Consider the following 23,205-nt stretch of genomic DNA (forward strand, 5'->3'; position numbering starts at 1 on the left):
ATGCCGATCTCAAATTGTAGAATCAAATATGTAGATGTAGATCTCAAATTGTAGAATCAAATGTGTAGATGTCGATTTTAAATTATAAAATCAAACGCAGAAGTCGAAGTGGACAAAAGTCAGTATTGAGAAATCAAATATGTTGTAAGCATATGTAAAAATAACTAGTATATGCCACAACTTACGAGGACAACCACACGGCAGGTTCAATAAATTCCAGAACTTTTATCAACTATCATAAAATTAACGGTAGCTTCATTTCAAGCATTTAATTTAAGTAATATCAGTAAAATATGCAATCCCAGAAAAGTTAATTGAGGAATGGGGATGCTTTATAAACAATGACATCTCCAATTCCGAAAACTTATGCTTCATAACCAATTCTTAGAACTTTAGATAGAGGCAATTATTAACAAATATCATAAGTAGATGTACCCTGTAAATAGATAATTCACAAAATATTCAAACACTATGTGACATTGTCTCCCTCACCCTAACTGATTCCATTTGACTTTTCAAAAGTATTCAATAAGAAATACCATGAAATTTGTATAGCCTACAGACGTGATAGTAGACAATTGCAATACTTTGGACAAAGCACACCCAATTGATAGTTGGATAGAATTTTAGGCACAACCTTGAAGTAAGCTTAACAAAATTAAACTAATAAATCATGGTTAGTGAATTGGTAGATAATAAGCATATCACCATGAAGTTCACTATTTCCTCATGGTATTTTTTACCTTTGAAAAATATAATTTTGCTTTAAAGATCAAACTTGCTCCTAACAAAGATTTATAGCACATTGTCCAAGGATGAATAGCATTTGATCATGTTGTTGGTGCGTTTGAGACTAATAAATTTACACATGCATTATCACAATGAATAAAAACCGAAACTAGTAGGCATTTCAAGCTTAAGTAGTAACTTGACTTTGAAAGATAATCTACGAAATTAAGAATTAGAACAAATGCACATGATCAAAGGGCTTGTAGTATTTGATATTTTTGATAAGAAAAGTCATTTCACCAACAACTCGTGAGCTTAGCTTTGCATCCAAAACTTTACGGCAACACCTCGTAGTATAATTCATGTTGTAACATAACCCAAGAAATAGCAGTAAAACTAGAAAGAAATTTCAGCCTTGTTAAGAAAATGCTTTAAAGTCAAACCATATATAAACAATGAGTTTTTCTATCCTTAGTCGACTATGAGGATTTTGTGATCGAAGACACGATTAAAATCAGCCATGGCCAACACTTGGCCTTAACAAATTTGTGCTATTTCCTTTTCATACTTCTAACAGTTTTCAACAGTTATTGGAAATTATGCAATGTGAACTAGAGCCATCGTTTCAAGAAAACAAATATAGCTAATATTTAATATTTTCCCATGCGAAAGTAGTAGTTGAGCAAATATATATATATAGCTCTTCAAATAGTTTCATGCTTATATTAAATAAATTGAAATAGAACCTGGATTTTAGTCCTTGGCTTATGGCAGAGTTCTCTTAAGCAAACAAATTTACATGTTTAACCGCAATATATAATGGCTATATTGCCTAACACAAGTTCCAAACATTCAGTTACTATATTGTTAAAGACAATATAATTTCACGCATTTAGGATTTAGATTAGTAGTCTAAATCGGTTCTTTAAAATGACCATCTTTCAGATATCATGTTGAGCCTTTTGTTAATACAGCTCTGATGCAAAAACAATATTGATAAAAATTGCAGAGCTAGAGTTTAGCCATTTTATCAAAACAAGGAAAATAAATTGACCAACCAATATTATAAATTAGTCTAGTAGAGATTTCAAAACAACTAACCAATAGCCTTTAAGTGAAAATATAATCGATGGAGTTAAAATCTAGAACAAATGCACCTGAGATGGTACTTTGTTGTCTATTAACTCCTCTCAGCTATTTCATCAACATGTAGTAAGCATATACTAACTTGTATATGCAGTAACTTGCAAGGATAACCACACGGCATGTTCAACAAGCAATTATCATAAAATTAAAGGTAGCTTCATTTCATGCATTTTTGGTAATATCAGTGTTGCAAACATAAATCAGTTCTAAAAAATAGTTATACTCTCAAAGATATCATACTAGACCTTTTGTGACTATAGCTCTTACGATTTACATGCAAAATTAAGATTGATAAAAGGCTATACAGCCAGAGTTTTACAAAAATTTTATCTTTTACCAAATTTTTATCAATAAATGACCAATCAGTATTTTAATTTCATGTCTCAAATCAAAAGGCAAACTTTAAGTGAAAATATTACTTGAGGAACTGAAGTTTAAAACAAATGCACCTGATTGGAGTCTTTGCGGAGAGTGGTTTCTTGAGGATCACAGTCTTGGCTTTGATTCTCTTCTTCCCATGAATGTAAATTTAATGGATTCATGATATCCATGCAGGTTCGAAGTGAATCCCGAAGAACAACCACAAGCTTTTTCTTTATAGCTTCTCCCTTTAATCCCTTCCTTACATTTGTTAATAGCAAATTTCTTGCCACTAAAATTTTCCTGGTCAACTCTTTATAAACAAGACATATAATTTTGAAATAAGAAAAAAAAAGGAAAAATGTACAGGGATTCCAAGCATATGTGTAGTTTCGAGTTTGTATGGTGCCAGCCCAGTTTGACTTGGAAACGAGATAAAAATAAATAAATAAATAAAATATATCTAGCAGGAACAAGATCATTGAAGCTTTCACTCTTTATTTAACTTATTACTTCATTTACTAACTTGTAGCATATAAAAAAAAATGTAAGGTATGTTGGAAATAATTAATGTAAAAATCTCTTGGTCATATACCAGTTTATGATTCTTGTAGGACCATTGTTTTGCAATTCTTGTTTTGCCACAACTACTTCCCTTTTTTATGTTGCCAGAACATCCTTAATGTTGCTTTTTAGCTATCTTCTGGTATTGTTGTTGTGACCTTTTAGAAATCATCTTACTCAATTATTTTAAATAAAGTTACGGAATAATTCTTACACCCTGAGATATTTTATCAAACACCTCTTGCGCCAAAGCCACAACTACAAGACTGGATTGGTTACTACATAGCAAGATGCTAAGCTTTTGAACCCAGTGAGTAATGCCAAACCACTCCAAATAGGGTCCAATCAAATTAACCCATTAATTCATTGCTATTAATCTTATCGGTTATTTGATTTCTCCCCAATTCTCAGCTATTTCTCAATCAAATAAAATAATTTTGGCTAATTAGCATTTGTTTGAAAAGAAATTGCACAAGTAGTTCAATCACCTCAGAATCGAGAAACACCATCATAATCAACAAATAATAAAACAATGATTAATCTGTAATTCACGCCCCTTAGTTTTGGTTATACTAAATAATTAAATTGAAACCGAACCTGATTCTCACCTCTGAGAAGTGTTCTTTCGAGCTGTACTTGCCAAAAACAATTTGTTATACTGCCCTCCTATTTCCCATCCAATGAATCTCATCATTTTCTTATGGCTTTTTGTACCGTTCCACAGACGGCGCCAAGATGTTGATGCCAAAAAATGACCTCAACAGCTGAATTTGTTTATGGTGGGAAATTAGTACGAACCAAGCTTGAATATTGATATGAACTTCAAGTCTGCAACCTGAAAACCACAGAAATCGGTCAGGACTCGCCGGTGGGGGTTCCGGCTAGAACCCTCCGATGCTTAAGTTAGATTAGGAGTAAATTTAATAGTTGACTGGAAGGGAAATAACTCAAGCCAAATAACACAAAAAAAAAAGATGAAAAAACCGAAATCCCTCCCCCTCTCCATGGAAGATTAATTTTCTTTTTTCATTCTCCTTAAAAGTCGCTCATGTTCTCAACATGGGTAGTTGGCTCACATAGAATAACTTAACCCAACATTAAGGTGTTGATGCCAAAAAATGACCTCAACAGCTGAATTTGTTTATGGTGGGAAATTAGTACGAACCAAGCTTGAATATTGATATGAACTTTAAGACTGCAACCAAGCTTGAATATTGATCTGAACTTCAAGACTGCAACCTGAAAACCACAAAAATCGACCAGGACTCGTTGGTGGGGGTTCCAGCTAGAACCCTCTGATGCTTAAGTTAGATTAGGAGTAAATTTAATAATTGACTGGAAGGGAAATAACTCCAGCAAAATAACACAAAAAAAAGATTAAAAAAACCGACATCCCCGACCCATCTCCCTGGAAGATTAATTTTCTTTTTTCATTCTCCTTAAAAGTCGCTCAATGTTCTCAACATGGGTAGTTGGCTCACATAGAATAACTTAACCCAACATAAGTCCCCTAGTTTTCAAGATCAAGAACTTGTGATTGGTCTTGGAAACTTAAGAATAATGAAAGAAAAAGAGAAAAAAAAATCAACTTAACAATATCTCGATCTTAATAAAATCAGGTGACGACCATGGTCTCAATAAGATCAAATGACCTCGCTGCCGATCTCAATAAGATTGGATGACAACTTCACTCTCAATAAGACCAAAAATGACGACCTTGATCTCAATAAGATCGAATCAAATAATTTATTCACATTAGACTTCAATAAGGCCAAGATAGCGACCTCGATTTCAATAAGATCAAATCATACAATTTATTCACGTTGGACCTCAACAAGGCAAAAACAATTTATCAAGCTAGACCTCAATAAAGCAAGCAGAACAAAGTCAATTGGACCTCAATAAGGCCAAAATGAACTCCACAAAATTTCCAACTTCATTCTCAATAAGATTCGATCAAATAATTAAATGAAGTTATTAAATAATTAAATTAAGATGGACCCCGATAAGATCAAAAATGACAACCTCGATCTCAATATGTAGATGTCGAATATATAGATGTAATCTCAAAATGTAGAATCAAATATGTAGATGCAAATCTCAAATTGTAAAACCAGATATATAGATTTGGATCCCAAATTGTATAATTAAATATGTAGATGTAGATCTCACATTGTAGGATCAAATATGTAAATGTCGAACTCAGATTGTAGAATCAAATATGTAGATGTAGATCTCAAATTGTAGAACTAGAATGTAGACTTAGATCTCAAATTGTAGAATCAGATATGTAGGTGCCGATCTCAAATTGTGAAATCAAATATGTAGATATAGATCTCAAATTATAGAATCAAATATGTAGATGCCGATCTCAAATTGTAGAATCAAATCTATAGATTTGGATCTCAAATTGTAGAATTAAATATGTAGATGTAGATCTCACATTGTAGAATCAAATATGTAGATGTAGATCTCAAATTGTAGAACTAGAATGTAGACTTAGATCTCAAATTGTAGAATCAGATATGTAGGTGCCGATCTCAAATTATGAAATCAAATATGTAGATATAGATCTCAAATTATAGAATCAAATATGTAGATGCCGATCTCAAATTATAGAATCAAATCTATAGATTTGGATCTCAAATTGTAGAATTAAATATGTAGATGTAGATCTCACATTGTAGAACCAAATATGCAAACGTCGAACTCAAATTGTAGAATCAAATATGTAGATGTAGATCTCAAATTGTAGAACTAAAATGTAGACTTAGATCTCAAATTGTAGAATCAGATATGTAGATGCCGATCTCAAATTGTAAAATTAAATATGGAGATGTAGATCTCAAATTGTAATTTGGTGATTTATATGTTTAATATTTAAAATGGGTTATTATTTTACACAGCCCTTGTTAATGATATGCAATCATATGTTCAAAGACGGAGAATGCCATCTCAGCTAAGAAAACTCTGCCAACTCTTCAATCGAAAATTGAATTGCAAGTGGACAAATTCCTCCGGAAACATTCCTGAACTGCAAGTGGACAAAGTCGCTTCTATGGTAGTAATACAATGGGGTCAGAGCCTCTATTTCCTCGAAGTTAACGCTCTAAACGCGTTTAAAAAAAGTCCCATTAAGCCCTTGCGAAAAGACTTAAATCAGAAGCAAACACAGCAGTAATATTATTACGCGGGCACGTTCACTCGTCATCTCAAAAAGGAGCAAACAAGCCTTCGTTTGCTTGTTTCTTCTCCTTCTCTCTGTCACTGTGCGTTGGGTGATTGCGTTGGAAGCGTGATCAGCTCAGTTACTCATCAGAAGAGCAGGCGTCGGCATGGGAAAGAAACTCGATTATCTTCTTAGAAAAAACAACTTCAAGACCTACAAATTCAAGCCGCAGGTCAACCTTGCAATCTCTCGCCTGGCCGTTCTCAAAAACCAGCGCCAAGTCAAGTGCTCCCAAGCACGTTCCGACGTCGTTCAGTTCCTCCAACAAGGCTTTCAAGAACGTGCTCTCCTTCGCGTAAGACATATGTACATGCATGAAGAATCAAAATCACTCATGCATGGTCTCTTTTTCTGTTTGATTTGTTATAATTATTGATTAGTTCAATTGCATTTGTCTAATGACCTGGTTTGGTTTTTGCAGGTTGAGCATGTGATGAAGGAGCAAAATATGTTGGATGCTTTTGGTATGGTGGAAGGCTACTGCAATTTATTGATCGAAAGGGTCCATCTCATCGAACAAGAGAAGTTGGCTTCTTTTTCCATTTCTTAATATTTTTATGTATTTTTTATTTTATATATTGTTATTATTCTGAGTGTTCTTTTTTTTTTTTCGGTTTTGGTTATAGAATGTGCCCGGATGAATTGAAAGAGGCAATATCAACCTTGCTTTATGCAGCTTCGAGGTGTGGTGAATTCCCAGAGCTTCAAGAGATTCGTGGCTTGTTCACGTCTCATTATGGCAAGGAATTTGTTGGCCGTGCTATTGAATTGCGCAACAATTGTGGAGTGAACCCCAAGGTATTAATTTGATTCACATATTTGTTAGAAAAAGAACGGAGTCTGCCTGCATTGTCAATGAGCGCATACGAATTAGTATTAGTCAAAGCAGCAATTTAGACATTTATCAAAATACATTTTCAAAGCTTTATAGGACCACAAAAGTGAGAAAAGTTTTTTCTGTCAATGTTCACATTTTAAACTGAATTCTATTGGACGTGTTATTATTTCTTTGGTTCCTGTAGATGATTCAGAAGCTGTCAACTAGACCGCCGGATCTGGAGAACAGAATAAAAGTTCTCGAGGAGATTGCTGCTGAGAGTGGCATTCCTTTGCAACTTCACGAAGGCTCTTCTGCTTCCACGGAGGTATCCAAGTTTAACAAACAGAAAGTACTACGATACTAATGTTACAATGAGCACCTAAACATTGATAATTATATATTAATGATCTTGTGGTTTTATTTATGAAAATGCAGAACTTAAGCAGCGTGGCTCACAGTAAACCAGAAGACAGTTCAGAAACTTCACCTAGAGAGATGAGGAAAGAGGATGGGTTGTCTGATTCAGTGAAAGCAAGGAAGAAGTATAAGGATGTAGCTGATGCAGCTCAAGCAGCTTTTGAGTCAGCTGCCTATGCAGCAGAAGCTGCACGAGCAGCTGTGGAACTCTCTCGAACTGGGTCTCATGATCCTGGTGATCACGATAGTCCTAGTAACCATCAAAGAAAGGTAATTGATGGACAGCAACCTGTGAACATTGTCTCCCGATCTAAAAATCAGGAAATTCATGGTGAAATTCAAGCTGAGTCGTCAAAAAAAAGCAAGAATATAGCAGAACTGGAGAGGGCAATGTCTACTTCAAATTCAGATTCAACAGAAGAAAATTTAAATGTGCCTACAATGTCATTTGATGAAGTGGATCCTATCAAGCTACTGGAGAAGGATACAGTTTTTTATGACAGTGACAAGGAGGACGTAGGATCATCTCTTAAGCAGATACCTTCAAGCTCTAAAGCCGTTCTGAAGGTGAAGAGTGGACAACCTGCAGCAGATGCTGCCAAAGGATCTGAGTTTCAAAGCAAGCAGCATTTAGATATGGTGAAGGGACCAATTTCAGTAAGGACTAGGCAAGTGCGTGGATACTGAGAAGCATGAGTATACTAAATATAGTTGTGTGAGTTCTGATTTGTATTAGCTTTTTCTGCTCCATATTCTTCCATTAAGATTTCCAAACAGTTTAACTGTGTCATTATTTTTGAATGTCAGTTTTTGTGTGCAGTTAATTCTTTTTACATCTACATCAAACTAAGGCCAATTTGTACATTATGTTGGATGCTCTTGGTAACATGACGCTAAAAAAAGTGCAATTGCAGATCTTCACCATTTATAAGAGCCTAAGCTTTTCCAAAAATGAAATAGAATAGAAAGAAATACATAAAGTTTTATTTTTATGGCAGAATCAGGAATGTGCTGAATACCCCTATGCAATGCTGCACCTGCCTCAATGATCACTGATGCATTGATACCAAATCAATCATTTGCATCCATCCATTATCTTCCCCCCCCCCCCAAAAAAAAAAAAAAAAAGACCGCCTATACCAGAAGAATGACATCCTTGGGCAGAAAAATATTCATTTACCAATCTAAGAATATCCTTGGTTATGTAAGTGTTCTGTTCGTGCAAGTACTCCAACATAAAACTCATTAATTGAAGATTTAACAAAGTAACCGCTCAATGTTATATTCTCCATGTGCCAAAACTCATAAAAGGAGAAAGCTCTTTACAGAATCAGTTAAAAGTATCATTCAGTGTAGTAAAAGAAAATTTTAACACATTAATGCTTGTGACAAATAAACTAATCACTGTATTTGGAGAAACAAAGATCTAGATCTTACAAAGATGCAGAATCCACAAATATTGTAACATATTAATGATAAGACAATACCAATTAAATGCTCGATCCTTGATTATGTAACATTTTTTATAGGGTCAGCGGCCTCCTTTCGGCTTCTTACCACGCTGCAGCAGATCAGAAAATGACTGCAAACTCACACCAACATCTTCATCATATTCAATTCCAAGTTCTTCCTGTGAAAAACAAAATCAACCACTGTAAACAAGTTCTGCAAAAGCAAACAGTTTTGCTTTACTAGACAAACGACAGAAAGTACCTTAAATTCCTTCAGATTCTTGGGTGAGTTCTCCATTATGGGATCCCATATATCCCTGAGCATCCTTTTACGCTTTCTCCATTGGCTTAATTTTTCCAAGAACATCTCTTCAACTGCCATTCGATCCTCTGGCTTCACCAGGGTTACTCCTCCGCGCAATTTAGCCAATTTGTTCTCCATTTCCTTTACCTGACACAGAAGCAGAGGAAACATAAGTCTTCCCCATACTTCTTCACAAATTAAAACCAACAAAAAATCAAACATATCCATAATTTATGCCACATACCTCCTTTACCAATTGGGCTTCTTTCTCTCGAATCTGTTCCAGGGTCAAATTTGACTGCAGAGTCCTAATTTCTGAAACAACAATGTATGCCAATTGAACATCATTTTTATGTCCAGTTCAATGATTCAAGTCCGATTAATTTCTAATCAAAGAAATTTCCTCTACAGAATATAAATGGATATATTAAAAATAACTATACCTCCCTCAAGTTTGCTGATTGCCTTCCTCTGTTCCTCAAGCTGCTCCTGCAATTTGGCATTTTCTTCCTTCATCTGATTAAGCTCTTCGCTGTTTGGAATGTCAAATTGGTCTTGCCTAGCAATGTATATCTTCTGCTTACCATACTCCTTAAATGAAATCTTTCCATTATCAGCAAGACTATCCAATGCTTTTTGAATTCCTGCCTTTTTAAGATTGTACTTTTGCAAAGCATCGGCCACATTTTGAGAATTTAATGGCCGATTTTGCTGTAAGAAGAAAAAATAAAATTAATAAACAGCAATATTAAAGCTCACACAGCAAAATCGGCATATCAACAAGGAACAAGAGCTTGCCAATTTTTAAAGAAAGAATTATCTCTATTTTCTAGCACAAAGTATTTATGGAATGACGTTTCTCAGGAAATTTGAGATCTAAAAAATAAAAAAGAAAGAAAAAACGACGACAAAAATAATGATAAGCAAATAATTTCCAATTAAATCACAAACCCCTCGGTCAAAATGAGGGTAACTGTATATGTACATAAAACTGATTATTTCTCTGATCACGAATAATTAATAATTTAATGGAACCACGAAAGGAAAACTCACCTCATTGACGTAGTTGAGCACGATTGCTGAAAAATTAACACAAAAAAAATGAAAAAGAAAATGAGATAAAATATGACTCTGGAGATTCAGAAAGCGGAAAATAGCCAACTAAAATCAAAATTGAAAGAACTCTTACCTTCGGTGTTGTCGGATTTAGGAGCCATGAATGAAACTGCGCGGGAAAGTAATTTTAAAAGGAAAAATGAAATATGTGTTATTGTGCTTGGCGAGAACGAAACTTACCCAATAAGTAGACGAAACAGATTCTTCTAACCGGTGTCGTTTAACGGTTGGGTATTGTTTTTTTTCTAAAAATAATTCTTTTCGAAAATGACAATTACAATTTTAGCCTTCTGTAGATGTTATATTACGCTTCTCATGCATCACTATTTGGCGCCTGAAGTTGTCCACGTATGATGAAATGAAGTGAATTGACGCGAGACGTCTAGCGAACAAGCAATTGTTAACAGCACAGCTGATGCGAAAATGATAACGATGAGCGTAGCAGCAGCTACTCCCTTGCCCTGCTTCAAAAATCACTCAATTCTTTCGACCAAATCCTTCAATTCGAAACCACCTCGCCGCCATTTTGACAATGCAACCATCGGTAGCCAATCATTGCCCCCGGTGCAAAAACAAAGGAGAGTACATTTGACGAGGACTGTCGTTTGCCACGCGGCCCGCCGCAAGCCAACCGTTGCTGCTGATGCTAGCAAAGCCTCTGCAGAGGGAAATGATAACGTACGGCGAGTGCTTCAGATTGTCCTGTGGGCTGCTGAGGCTGTTTATATTTTGTGGCTTTTCTTGCTTCCTTATGCTCCTGTACGTTTTAACCTCTCTGCACTCTGCAATTTCTTTCTTGTCAAGTCTCTGCTTTCATTTTAATTGGGTATTTCACCAAGTTTCTTATATGTTTTCTGAGTTTGAATTATCTTATTATGTTTGTGTAAATTTGTTTCTTCCCTATAACATTGTGTAAAAGGAAAAATTTGTTTCTTCCCTATAACATTGTGCAAAAACCTTTCGCCAGTCTCTATTTTCTTCATTTTCAAATTCAATTGCTCTTTTATCATTTAGTACATGTTATTTGACTGTGTATAAGTCTTTGATTATATTGATGATGCTTTTGAAGAATGCTTCAACTTACTTTCATAGCCCACATGAGACATGTCTTATATGTTTTTGTTTGGGGAATAATTTGTCAAACCGAACACTTCAGCAATTGTTTATGTTCTGTATTTACAGAAGAAAGATTAAATAGTTTGTATATCTAACAGGGAGATCCTGTGTGGGCCATCAGTTCGGAAACAGTAAATTCTCTCGTTGGCCTTTCTCTGAACTTCTTCTTTGTCTTGCCCTTGATGAACTCTGGTAAGCTCAACTCTTTCCAATGACTCTTATGCTTTTTCTATTCCAATAATCAAATAGCTGTCAACGACCAGAGTTTTGTTCTTCATTGTTAGAACTCTGGCTTCTTGAATTAAGTTATCTCTTACAAAAGGAACTCATAAGAGCTATACCTACAAGGCAGGGCATGCAATTTGTACGCTGATCGATATGTGAAAAACATGTTTTATTATCATGTGACGTGTTCCTATCTTCTTCATTTGCTTCATTTGTAACTCAACTTGTTTCGGGCCATTTTATACTTCATAGGGAGCATTATATTTCTGTAATTCTTAAACAAATTTTCTTCATGTAATCCTTTTTAAAAACAGTTAAATCTGGTCCGTTTTAATTTATGGCATTTTGAATATTGGGAATCAAATTTTATTAATTTTTTTCCTCATCAGCTGAGTAGACATTTCTGTACTTTTTGTTTTTCTCCTTTTACTTGTGGGGGGTTGAGGATGAAGGGCTCCAGAACTCACCTTGTCTAACAGGACTGAAAGTTGATTTGCTTTTCATTATCGAATTTTAAACGAAACATTCTCCATGCTCTATACTTCATAATTTTTTCATGAACTTTTGGCAGAGTAGTCGGGATTCGTCTGATTGATGCGCCAGTGCTTCATCCGGTAAGGATCACTATATGAACAGTATGTGATTGCCATTGATTATCTAGACCATGCTTTTTAATTTCATGTGGCTGTCAAGAGGCATTTACATCATAGTATGAACATCCATGCTGATATTGGTTCTTCCATCAGATGTCTGAAGGATTGTTCAACTTTGTTATTGGGTGGACTTTTATGTTTGCTCCTTTGCTATTCACGGATTGTAAGAGGGACAGATACAAGGGTTCTCTTGACGTTTTATGGGGCTTCCAGATGTTCCTTACCAACAGTAAGCTTTGCAAACTCTCTCATTTCTGTTACATTAGCTGGACTAGGTCAGATATATACATCCTTTCCCTAAACTTTTGAGGCTGTGGTTCCCAGGCCTGAGATAACCATGATAATATGATCCCGGCGTTATCTCTCAGGATGATGTAGTTCCAAACAATAGCATTATTGCTCTTATGTAGATTGTTTTTCTCTTTGAGATGGTTGTCTTTTCAACAATGGGGGAATGGAGAGGATCCTTAAACTTAAAGCCTCTGGGACATATATGTGCAGTATAAAACTATAGCTCCCCCTTTGATTTTTATTTTTACCCTTCAATTTTGTTTAAGAATTTGAGGCTATCTGCAGTTTTTGATTTATTCCTGTTCTGATGCCAGCATTCTTAATTCCTTATATGGCCATTCGGCTCAATGAGGCTTGCTCTGAAGATACACCAAGGGATCACTCTCAGCTAGCCTCTGTGATGACAAATGGTGCACCCATTGTAGGACTGATTGGTGGTGCCATTTGCCTGCTATCAACACTCTGGGCTCTCTATGGCCGGATGGATGGAGATTTTGGAGGAATAACAGAGAGATGGGAGTTCCTAGTTAGTTATCTAGGATCAGAAAGACTGGCTTATGCCTTCATATGGGATATATTTCTTTACATTATTTTCCAGGCTTGGTTGATAGGTGACAACCTACAAAATGTTCAGCTGAGCAAGGTAGGAACAGTGAATTATCTTAGATTTGTGCCGGTGGTTGGATTAACTGCATACCTTCTCTTTTTGAATCTTGATGAAGAGCAATAGCCGAAATGTTATTTACTACTTGTTATTAACAGCGATTGTCAATCACTCCATGAGGCAAAATAGAAATTATAAGAGAGAAAATAAATTTGTCTCATTTTTGTTGTTGTTGGATTCATCGATTGAGATGTGTAATTGATTACAATGAAGTTCGGATGAGATTGGAGAATTTTGTTATGTATAAGACCCCAAGTGTTTATCCGCATTTGTTTTTGAAAATTTGGAATTTCTACAATAGTGATTGTTATGAACGCCTTGTATAGTTGTATCCCAAGATCACCTCACGTCCTCACCTTCCATTTTCTGCAAGCACTGGTTACATAAGGTTCCATTTTCAAGAATCTAAAAACCTCCAAGAACAAACAGAATCACGATAATTGTGTTTATTTTTTCACGCTTCATTAAGCCGAAGATTCACCCACATAATGGGAGCAGGCACGTATTTAACTAACCATATAGAGATGTGTGTTTCCAAACGTGTTTATACTATCAGTCAAATATCTCATCATGGATTTATTGCAATAGCTGAATTCATCGACATAATTCCATACAAATTCTAGTTACTCAGCAACAACCTGAAAACAAGCTTGCTAATTTTAGCCGTCAACTTACAAGTCTTTATATGTCTTCAAACGGGCTTTCTAGTACACATGATTATCATTTCATTACGCCCATTAATTAAAAAATTTGCCAACACCAACCAAATTACAGAGCCAACTCGTGTCCAATGTAATGCAGATATGAACAAGGTTTCAATTATACAAATCAAATCCAATAACTGAAATACAAAAACGATGAGAACTCACAGAGAAACCGGAATTTTCATCCAACTAAGTAGTAAGATTGCCACCGCTCTGCTGCCACAAATTGATAATATCAGTGGCCTGATTTAGAAGTATAATCATCATTTTCTGGGAAATCCAGGGTTTGCTCTCAAGAGTTGTCTTGAGCTCTTCCCATGCATCTTTTCTCGGCCAAAAGAAGTATTGACTCAAAGGAATGGTGCCATACCCAGGTATCGTCTGGTCAAGAGCTAGACCAATGTTCTTCTCCATCCATATAAACTTCAATACCAGCCTTGGCTTCTCCAATTGCTTCACTGACACCCCCGCCTTCTGCCCAGAAGAAAAGAAAAAGAAAACACACAACTTTTATTAAGTGAAACAGTACACATAGAAACAGTACACATAAACACACATATGTAGAGAGGGAGAGAGAGATTTGGTTTGGACCTTAGTTTCTACTGGGGTTGCTGGGATGGTCTCTGTGGATGTTGTTGTTGCTTCTTCAGCTGTGAGTGATTCTGGGGTTGCTAAAGCAACGAGCCTTTGGTTTCTTGAAATGGGTTTGGTTCTATTTTGGTGAAGAATGGTGGTTTTGGTGGGTTTGACAGTGAGTTTTTGGGAAGGGAATGAGGAGCGTGTGGTGAATGCACCATTAACAGTAGATTGAAGTGCCATTGATGATAACATTTTGTGTTCTTCAAAGAGAAGGAGAGCAAGCACAGATTTGTTTATTTATCAACCAGTTCACTCCTCACTGGTTAGAATTGCCATTGCTTTTAGATAAGGCAGTTTAAGCGGGCGCCCACTGGTTACTGTAATGAAACTCAACGCAACCCAGCCCATCAAAAATGCGAAAGGCAGTTTAAGCAAAACAACTCTTGAGAGCCAAGACAATTTCAGTTGGGTTGGGTTGGGTTTGCCGATTGGGGCTTATGCGTACTTTCCCATTTTTGAGGCCCAATTTTGCAACACACAGATATAGCCAAATTTCCAACTAATGGCGTGTAACTCTCATTCTAATCCAACGCCCCTTTGAAGTTCGTCAGCGCTCACAAGTCACAACTTCACTGCTTTCACATGTATGGAAACTAATTTTGAAGAAAGAGATGACTTCTAAATTAAGCTAATTTCTTTTATCAACTCGTGACAGATTTAATTGCCTTATCGTTTCCTTTTTCATTTGACCTAATAATCTAACCATAACTTTTATTATTATTGTGTTTTTTTTTAGGGGCTTAAATGGTTCACAAAAGTTTCATGATATTTCTTGGTTGCGGCTGCCCATCATGGGAATTTGCCTTCTTTACGTGCTAAAGGCATATTTACCAACCTGCTTGGGCCGTCAATTCAATAGGGTTAGGTTTCATGAATCTTGGTACCCTCATTTATCAAGTGGGAGAACTTTCCCAATTTTCACATGCAGAATATTGAACCCAAGTTATTAAACTTGTAAATGTAGCGTTTGGATGTAGAGAAAATAAAGTGAAATGCAATGAATCTCGTATATTGTTGAATGTGTGATCAGATCTGTACAATGTGTTATATTTGTAGTAGTAAAGCTAACAAAATAACTAAGCTAAGTTATTGAATTAGTAACAAATCTAATGAGTACCTTATACAAATGCGACAACTGGTAGTCAATCACTAATTGTTGTCACACTGGCTTATGCACAAATCAAGCATACAATTCTCATGTCTTAAGCCAAGTTATAATTTAAAAGCTGCAACACTAAAGTGTTTGGTAGATGTTAATTGTTGTATCTTAAAAGCTAAGTTAAATTAATCAAATATATGTATGATAAAAAATCTATAATATTTTTATTAACTTTTATCAAAATTATTTATTTAAAAATCAAATTTATCATACATTATTAGTTTTTATTTCATAATTATTATATTTTTCTAGTAGTAGTTGTGGCTTAAAAGCCACGACACCTTAGTACCAAACAAACGGAGCAATGATTGTTAAGCATTGCTCCTAACACATGTTATTGTTAAATTTCTAAATATGACATATCTAAAAATTCTAATGGCTTAATTTAAGTCTAATACGTTTTTCATCATACCTGATATCGATACTGAAGTTTTAGAATTTAGATGGTATCCTTAAATTTCACAGAACATCCTTTAGAGAATTTGTACTGTGCAAGCAATGAAGAAATTTTATCATTCGAAACTCAAAAACATGGCCACCAAGGCGCAACCAAAGTGCCGGCAGGCAGCAAAGCTAAGGTTGAAAGTTGAAAATGATGTGTTACGGAGAAAAGTATACGACGGCAAGTCAAAAACATTGTTAAATACAGAAGGGATAAGAACAGATTGAGCGGTTTTTTATCTTGTTTTTCTCATGTAGAAAATTTTTAAATAAGGATTGAATCATTATACTTCTGGTTATGATGCCTCTTCGAAACTCGGACCAAATATCTGATCTCGTTTCTTCAACTAAACTCGTGTCAAGTATTATTGTAATGGAACCCGACAGCATGCTATTGTTAGATTCAGCTATTTCACAATTAAAAGGGCAAATAGCCTTTCAATACTTTGAAAAAGGATCAGATAGATCCAAGAAAATGGGCGGTTGGGTAACCCTGCCACGGATTCCCACCATCAAATCTAGTCAATAAAATACAACATGAAATAAGATTTCAGACCAGAGTAGACATGAACTTATCATTAATTAATTTTCTAGCCCATTTTTCAAATCTATTTTTAATTTAAGATCTACTGTACAAGTATAATCAACTTTGTTATAATATGGTGTATTGTCTATATAGCTACATAGTGTGATAGGCCATTAAAATAATATATATGGTATTTATTTTCATTTGACCAATTTGACCGAATTTAGATTTTATAAGCAGTTTTAATCCTAGATTCAACAGGTTGTGATTTTTAATTTGTGTGTCGAACCAAACTTGTTACAAACCGAATCAAATCGAGCCGATACGGTCAAGTTGGCTTGATCTAACCGCCTAACCGGTTTTGTTTTGAAATGCCCACCCCAACGAATAACATTTGAGTTTTACATCATTGGCTTATTGCAGATTTTTCCACCATTCCTTATTTAATTGATATAGATATTTGTCACTTTATTTATCAAAAAAAGCAAATTAATATCTAAGGAATATAGGAATTAAACATGGGAATATAAGAAGTACAAAACCACACTAAAATCCCTAGATAAAAAATAAGTTGTTTATAAGTATTTAATGTTCTTTTCATACCTTTTGTGGAAATTTTCTAATCTTTTTTTTTTTGTTTTGGTCAAAGTGGCATTGTTCTTTTTTTTTTTAAAAAAAAGGAGGGTAGACAAAGTATAAATTTATTTTTTTTAGCCCTAGCCCTCTATTTTCTCTAAAATTTAAATATGAATGATCACTTGAAAAGACTCGCCACTAGTCGACGCTGAACGTTACTCAAAATGTTATCAATAAAAATGTGATCTATGCAACTGAACATATACTGATATACCATTAGGAGTGAACAACTTTCCAATAAAAACAGAAATTGAGCTAGAAAAGACAACTGAGTGAACGACTTTGCAATAAAAACAGAAAATGTAGATCCAAGACAAATGGTTTTTGTGTATATTATTAATGTTGTGTTTACTTGCTGGAGTGGGAGTGAGGAGTGTGGATTCCTCCCACTCCCGCGTTTACTTACTTAAAATAAGGAGGGATTGGGAGTCCCACTCCGTGGGCCCCACTCATTTTTGGAGTGGGGAGTGGGAGTGGGACTCCTATTGGGGGAGGTGGGAGTGAGAATCCACTCCCACCTCTCCCATTTCTACCCTTTTTTTTATTTTATGTTTTATAATTAATAAAATAAAATAAATAATATTATATTTATTTAAATAATAATATTATATTTATTTAAATAATAATATTATATTTAACTAAATAATAATTTACATTGATTCTAAGTTTAAATTATTTTAAATTAATATTATTATATTAATAGAGAATTAATAAATATAATATTATTATATTTATTTTAAAAATAATAGTACTATATTTATTTAATAATAATAATAAATACTTTATTCTAAGAAAATATTAATTTTGTACTAAATAATATTATATTATTATTTTATATAATAATAAATTTAATATAATTATATTAAATAAAATAACATTTCATTTTATATTAAAATTACAATTAATAATTTATTGTTCATAATTAAGAATATTAATAATTATAATAAATTTACAAATATAATAAAATAAATATTATTCATTAAATATATTTTTTATTAGTTTTGTAATTAAAAATTATAATTCTTTAAATAAGGATAAAATTGTAATTTGAAACTATTTACTCCCAATCCAAGACAAAGTAAAAATATAAATTGGATTCTGATCTCCATTCCATGCTTCCATTTCAGTGTAAGTAAACAACCTACTCCCACTCCCACTCCACACTCCCAATCCTAGAATTTCTACTCCCTAGGATTCCCAATCCAATTCAAAAAGTAAACGCTACCTAATTTGATTTGTCGTTTAAAGAAGTTTTCAACCATGGCATGTGACACGTGGCGCGTCCGTCTGACCTCATCCTACGGTTGACCAATAACCAATAGCCAACACTCAATCGTTTTTAAAAAAATCACCCCGCACAGAGAAAACGACGTCGTGAGCAACCCTCGCACGTACCATTTAAGAAAAAAACTGCAGTTGTATGTATCGCCATCATTATTGCTCCCCTTAATCACGTACAATAACGTGTCCATGTCTATCGTCTCACTTTGATTCATTTTCTCATCAGACACCCACTTTACTGCTTCTCTTCATCTTTTAATTTAAAAACCAAATATTGTTTTTTTTCCTTTTCTTATGATTAAGAAATGTCTGCGAAAATTGGATCATTCAGACACAGTTTTGCAGAAAGGAGCAAAGAAAGATTGCTATCTAGAAAGGGTTATTCAGACTTTGGCCTGAACAGCACGGATGACGATGCCAGCGAAGATGGAATCAAATGCAGATGTTTCCGTTGGATATCAGACGGAGTCATCAATTTTTGGACCAATTTGCAAAACATTTTTATTCAATTCTATGACATGGGTCGTAAGGATCCTCGTAAAGCCGTTTTTGCTGCCAAGATGGGCTTGTCATTGGCACTTGTATCATTAGTTGTCTTTTTCAAAGAGCCACTCAGTAATGTTAGCCAATACTCGATCTGGGCAATTCTTACTGTCGTTGTAGTTTTTGAATTCAGCGTAGGTACTAGTTTACAATCATGCGATGCGACTAAAACAAGCAAAATCGTATTGAGATTTGCATATGGAAGTGATTTTGTAATGTTATTGAATCAATTTCTTTCACGTAGGTGCAACGCTTAATAAAGGATTCAATCGCGCTTTAGGGACGTTTTCTGCTGGTGGCCTTGCTCTGGGCATTGCGGAGCTCTCTCTGTATGCCGGGGCTTATCAGGAAGTTATTATTGTCATCAGTATTTTTATAGCAGGTTGGCATCTTGTTAGCAATTAATATCTATCAATCATTGCCTTGGAGCCCATTTCTTGAATTGTTGTTCTTATATTTTTATTTTGTCCTTTTCAGGATTCTGTGCAAGTTATGCTAAATTGTACCCCAAATTGAAACCATACGAATACGGATTTCGAGTCTTCTTGTTGACGTATTGCATTGTACTTGTGTCTGGAACTTCAACAACATTTTTCCGCACAGCATTTTATCGGTTAGTGCTTATTGCAGTCGGTGCTGGGATATGTTTGGTTGTAAATGTGTGCATATATCCCATCTGGGCAGGGGAGGATCTGCACAAGTTGGTGGTCAAAAATTTCAAAGGCCTCGCTACTTCCTTGGAAGGTTAGACGTTTGCTTCTTAGATATTCGGTTCTCTTCGATTTGAGCTGAATTCTGATGAGTAGTTGATTGATTTATCATATTGGACTTGGATTTAGGTTGTGTTAGTGACTACTTGCAGTGTGTTGAATATGAGAGAGTCCCTTCAAAAATTCTTACATATCAAGCTTCTGATGACCCAGTGTATAGTGGCTATAGATCGGCTGTACAGTCTACGAGCCAAGAGGAATCTCTGGTATAATCAGTATAACTTTGCTGGTTCTTTCCTCAACTCCGTCATCTTTTATTTCTTTTTCTTTCCTGTAAGACCTGTCCTTTTGACAGACCAGAAAGTTAGGATCTCTTGTACTCTTGTACTCTGCAGATGGAGTTTGCAATATGGGAGCCACCTCACGGCCCTTACAGGTCATTCAATTATCCCTGGAAAAATTATGTTAAAGTAAGCGGTGCATTGAGGCACTGTGCATTCATGGTCATGGCTATGCACGGATGTATACTTTCTGAAATACAGGTAAGTGGCTTTTTTTAATTTTATTGCTTTAGCTGCTGTTTTAGCAACTTAGGCTTATGGTTAAATCCATACTTGGAGAATGAAAGTGTCATTCAAGGATCCTTTGATTATCTCAAATATGTCTAGTGAACCATATTTCTCTTGGAGTAATGGTAGCCCATCTAGGTAACTGGTCGTTTCAGTCATTCATAGTGAGTTTCTGAGCTTCAATGTACTAATGAAGTTTAGCTCTAGTCCCATCTTTCCAATCTTTTGCCGGTCCCTCTTCTTGATAATTGGTGCAAACCAGCTTAATCAGTACATATCCCCACCAGATTTTTCTCAATCAGAAGCACTTGAATTGCGATCCTCGAACTCCTTTCACAAACTAATAGTTTCAGCTTTGTCAGCACAGCTTTGATGGTCTCAAATGCCAAAACTCCCCTTTTCTTCTCCCCATTCACTCTGCAAATTGCCATCAAATTTGGTTAATTGGCATTTTATTTATTTATTTATTCCCATATTGCAATTCAAAAGAATAGTATATATTCATGCATGCTGGTTTGGTAGCATTATTTTGTTCTTCTTAATCTTAATTAAATTTTTTATATATACGCTATCACTTTCCAAATTCATGGGAATTACATGGTATGTGAAGAAATAAATTGAAAAAAAAGGAAAATTTCAGATGCAAGGTTCTTAATTAAAGAGTGCAGTTAATGAATCAAATTGCCTTGAAACTTTATACTTCAGGAAACATTAGCAATAAAGCAGAAGAAGTCTTGATCAAGTTGAAGTTTGTAGAATTTATGAGTATTATATTTAATTTAGGTTTATTAAAATTTACTTTCTTTCATAGTGGTTTTATTTAATTTAAGTTTATTAAAAAAAATTGAGTGAGAGGTAGGAAGGGTATGAAAAAGCATAGAGAACAAACAACAAATTGTGATTGCCATGTCAGGGACCTCTTTCTATTCTATGGCCCTCATTCCATGTCTAATTTCTGTGAGAAACAAAGGTCTAGATTCTAGAAATAAGAGATAAATAGAGAAGATAAAACATCCTTATAATCTACTGAATGTATAAATCTGCACCTGCATCTGCATATTATATTGCAAACAAAATTAAATAGTTTCAGTCTTATGAAGTTTTGAAATTGATTTCCCTTTCTTTAGCTGTTGCCAAGTCATTTCCATGTGATTCTGTTGTTCATAACCAGTAATTTTTCTCTCCGCTGTTCTAATGCAGCAGATGTCTTGTGGTGATTCCTTTTTGTAAGCTCCATTTCTTTGTTTCATTCTTGAGTGAGTTAACAAAATATGTGGCAAAAACATTCAGGATTCTAAATTTTGTGTTAGGCTGCAAGTATTTGGAGTCTGGATTTAGACGTATGTTTGGTTTGCAAATTTTAATGTGCAGGCACCACCAGAGAAGAGACAGGTTTTTGCTAGTGAGCTCCAAAATGTTGGCAATGAAGGAGCTAAAGTATTACGCAAGCTTGGAGACAAAGTTGAGAAGATGGAAAGGTTAAGCCCTGAAGGCATACTATTTGAAGTTCATGAGGCAGCAGAAGAGTTGCAAATGAAGATAGACCAAAAATCATATCTTCTGGTCAATTCAGAAAGCTGGGCAGCCGTAGCACAGCGCAAGGAACTGCAAGATTCTGAGAACTTTAATGAAGTCAAAGATGATGAAAACAAAGTGATTAACTCCTTGAGCGAAGTGTGCGATGCTCAGAACCCAAACATGGGCATGAACCCTCCTATGCAAGAATGGATTTCCTCGGAAAATATGTCGAGAAATCCAGTCTCGTGGCCACGGATGTCATTTCATAATATTGAGTCCACGCTTGGCTTACAGGAATCAAAAGTATATGAAAGTGCCAGCTCTTTGTCACTAGCGACATTTGCTTCACTCTTGATTGAATTTGTTGCGAGGCTCCAAAATCTTGTTGAAGCCTTTGAAGAACTATGTGAAAAAGCAAATTTCAAGGAACCGGTTGAGCCGCCAATTGGGAAAGGGGAAGTAGGATTTTGGAGCAGACTTAGCAGATGCTTTAAGTTGAAGCGCTGAGATAGCGTTAAAGATCATTATTTCCGGTCCATAAGTTGAAGACATGTCGTTTTTAACTGAGAGTTTGATAAGCTGATGCTTTGTGACTTGTGAATGTGGGTGCTTTAGCTTGCTCTGCCCCCCATATGCATAAAAAATGTAGTAATGCGGTGGAGAGGTTTTGTCATAGAAATTCTTCATAGCATATGGGGTTTAGAAATCAATACATATAAAATCCATTTTCAAAAAATTTTATTGAAACATTAGTCTACAGTATTTCAAAAAAATTTTAACCAAATATTTATATTTTAAGTGTAAAAATATATATATTTTTTAAGTAGTTACAGTAGCTGCAACATAAAATCTACAACACTTCATTATCAAACAAGCCGTACGTTTGAATCATCTAAACAACTTACTAAGATGCCATGATTCACATAAAATTTTATGATTACCCATGAAAGTGAAGTATTTTAGTATGAATCTATTTGACATTTTATCAATAAACATCTTCGTGCTCGAAAATGTAATAACACAGGAAAAAGTTTCTCAATATGTCAATCAAAATACGAAAGCTATGTGTTTTACATTTTTTTCATAGGCGAAATCTCTGTCATCATTAGTTAATTTTATTATAAACATATTTGTTTGTCAAGATTTTACCAGATGAGTCCAGAGACTACGTGTTATGTGCGCTCCACCTCAACTATTTCATGGGAGTAACACTGCAATCCCCTAATAACATCTAACATTTTTTAATTATTACTCAACTAGCACATAATGAGTAGTATGGTACGTCCGAAATTATTTATTTCAAAAAATTATCTCAAATGACGTGACATTTATTAATTTATTAATAAAAATAATATAATTAATTCAATTAAATCTTATAAAAAATTATCGATAAT

General features: G+C 34.8%; 5 protein-coding genes and 1 long non-coding RNA gene across 7 annotated transcripts; 3 read left to right on the forward strand and 3 right to left on the reverse strand.

Moving 5' to 3' along the window:
- Window positions 1–354: 354 nt before the first annotated feature.
- LOC127901915 (uncharacterized) lies at window positions 355–5,254 on the reverse strand. Its single transcript, XR_008054241.1, has 2 exons — window positions 3,408–5,254; window positions 355–2,548 (listed from the first exon to the last, which is right to left on the reverse strand). It is a non-coding gene; the product is annotated as an uncharacterized LOC127901915 (long non-coding RNA).
- A 705-nt stretch (window positions 5,255–5,959) lies between these two features.
- Window positions 5,960–8,104, forward strand: LOC102630467 (uncharacterized). Its single transcript, XM_006484378.4, has 5 exons — window positions 5,960–6,323; window positions 6,450–6,553; window positions 6,655–6,826; window positions 7,051–7,173; window positions 7,284–8,104. Exons 1-5 carry the CDS (start codon window positions 6,135–6,137, stop codon window positions 7,950–7,952), a joined length of 1,257 nt encoding a protein of 418 aa, XP_006484441.1. The 5' UTR covers window positions 5,960–6,134; the 3' UTR covers window positions 7,953–8,104.
- A 516-nt stretch (window positions 8,105–8,620) lies between these two features.
- Window positions 8,621–10,331, reverse strand: LOC102630171 (homologous-pairing protein 2 homolog). The gene is made up of 6 exons (XM_006484377.4): window positions 10,210–10,331; window positions 10,074–10,099; window positions 9,464–9,731; window positions 9,265–9,335; window positions 8,979–9,167; window positions 8,621–8,895 (listed from the first exon to the last, which is right to left on the reverse strand). Exons 1-6 carry the CDS (start codon window positions 10,235–10,237, stop codon window positions 8,797–8,799), a joined length of 681 nt encoding a protein of 226 aa, XP_006484440.1. The 5' UTR covers window positions 10,238–10,331; the 3' UTR covers window positions 8,621–8,796.
- A 142-nt stretch (window positions 10,332–10,473) lies between these two features.
- Window positions 10,474–13,353, forward strand: LOC102629880 (uncharacterized). Its single transcript, XM_006484376.4, has 5 exons — window positions 10,474–10,895; window positions 11,351–11,444; window positions 12,054–12,091; window positions 12,224–12,359; window positions 12,736–13,353. Exons 1-5 carry the CDS (start codon window positions 10,560–10,562, stop codon window positions 13,149–13,151), a joined length of 1,020 nt encoding a protein of 339 aa, XP_006484439.1. The 5' UTR covers window positions 10,474–10,559; the 3' UTR covers window positions 13,152–13,353.
- A 355-nt stretch (window positions 13,354–13,708) lies between these two features.
- LOC102629405 (30S ribosomal protein 3-1, chloroplastic) lies at window positions 13,709–14,752 on the reverse strand. Of its 2 annotated transcripts, none has more exons than XM_006484375.4 (2): window positions 14,381–14,752; window positions 13,709–14,260 (listed from the first exon to the last, which is right to left on the reverse strand). In XM_006484375.4, the coding sequence occupies exons 1-2, from the start codon at window positions 14,618–14,620 to the stop codon at window positions 13,979–13,981; spliced, it is 522 nt and encodes a 173-aa protein (XP_006484438.1). In that variant the 5' UTR covers window positions 14,621–14,752; the 3' UTR covers window positions 13,709–13,978. The 2 variants fall into 2 exon arrangements, with proteins under 2 accessions (XP_006484438.1, XP_006484437.1); XM_006484374.4 differs by having other exon boundaries at window positions 13,709–14,263; window positions 14,381–14,747.
- Window positions 14,753–18,614: 3,862 nt separating this feature from the next.
- On the forward strand, window positions 18,615–22,499 carry LOC102629114 (aluminum-activated malate transporter 4). Its single transcript, XM_006484373.4, has 6 exons — window positions 18,615–19,152; window positions 19,259–19,396; window positions 19,492–19,758; window positions 19,854–19,990; window positions 20,120–20,266; window positions 21,665–22,499. The coding sequence occupies exons 1-6, from the start codon at window positions 18,777–18,779 to the stop codon at window positions 22,316–22,318; spliced, it is 1,719 nt and encodes a 572-aa protein (XP_006484436.1). The 5' UTR covers window positions 18,615–18,776; the 3' UTR covers window positions 22,319–22,499.
- Window positions 22,500–23,205: the final 706 nt, after the last annotated feature.

This window comes from Citrus sinensis, chromosome 4 (assembly GCF_022201045.2).
Source record: "Citrus sinensis cultivar Valencia sweet orange chromosome 4, DVS_A1.0, whole genome shotgun sequence".
Taxonomy (NCBI): domain Eukaryota; kingdom Viridiplantae; phylum Streptophyta; class Magnoliopsida; order Sapindales; family Rutaceae; genus Citrus; species Citrus sinensis.

What these genes read in the sequence shown, in the direction of transcription:
- LOC102630467 (XM_006484378.4), top strand. Translation starts at nt 6,135, where the DNA reads ATGGGAAAGAAACTCGATTATCTTCTTAGAAAAAACAACTTCAAGACC. An exon ending in AAGAACGTGCTCTCCTTCGC is followed by an intron (nt 6,324 to 6,449) that starts GTAAGACATATG and finishes TGGTTTTTGCAG; the next exon opens with GTTGAGCATGTGATGAAGGA. An exon ending in GCTCTTCTGCTTCCACGGAG is followed by an intron (nt 7,174 to 7,283) that starts GTATCCAAGTTT and finishes ATGAAAATGCAG; the next exon opens with AACTTAAGCAGCGTGGCTCA.
- LOC102629114 (XM_006484373.4), top strand. Translation starts at nt 18,777, where the DNA reads ATGTCTGCGAAAATTGGATCATTCAGACACAGTTTTGCAGAAAGGAGC. An exon ending in CCTCGCTACTTCCTTGGAAG is followed by an intron (nt 19,759 to 19,853) that starts GTTAGACGTTTG and finishes ACTTGGATTTAG; the next exon opens with GTTGTGTTAGTGACTACTTG. An exon ending in GTATACTTTCTGAAATACAG is followed by an intron (nt 20,267 to 21,664) that starts GTAAGTGGCTTT and finishes TTTAATGTGCAG; the next exon opens with GCACCACCAGAGAAGAGACA.
- LOC102630171 (XM_006484377.4), bottom strand. Translation starts at nt 10,237, where the DNA reads ATGGCTCCTAAATCCGACAACACCGAAG. An exon ending in TGCTCAACTACGTCAATGAG is followed by an intron (nt 9,732 to 10,073) that starts GTGAGTTTTCCT and finishes TTCTTCTTACAG; the next exon opens with CAAAATCGGCCATTAAATTC. An exon ending in AGAATCTGAAGGAATTTAAG is followed by an intron (nt 8,896 to 8,978) that starts GTACTTTCTGTC and finishes TGTTTTTCACAG; the next exon opens with GAAGAACTTGGAATTGAATA.
- LOC102629880 (XM_006484376.4), top strand. Translation starts at nt 10,560, where the DNA reads ATGATAACGATGAGCGTAGCAGCAGCTACTCCCTTGCCCTGCTTCAAA. An exon ending in ATGCGCCAGTGCTTCATCCG is followed by an intron (nt 12,092 to 12,223) that starts GTAAGGATCACT and finishes TTCTTCCATCAG; the next exon opens with ATGTCTGAAGGATTGTTCAA. An exon ending in CCAGATGTTCCTTACCAACA is followed by an intron (nt 12,360 to 12,735) that starts GTAAGCTTTGCA and finishes TTCTGATGCCAG; the next exon opens with CATTCTTAATTCCTTATATG.
- LOC102629405 (XM_006484374.4), bottom strand. Translation starts at nt 14,620, where the DNA reads ATGTTATCATCAATGGCACTTCAATCTACTGTTAATGGTGCATTCACC. An exon ending in CAACCCCAGTAGAAACTAAG is followed by an intron (nt 14,264 to 14,380) that starts GTCCAAACCAAA and finishes TCTTCTGGGCAG; the next exon opens with AAGGCGGGGGTGTCAGTGAA.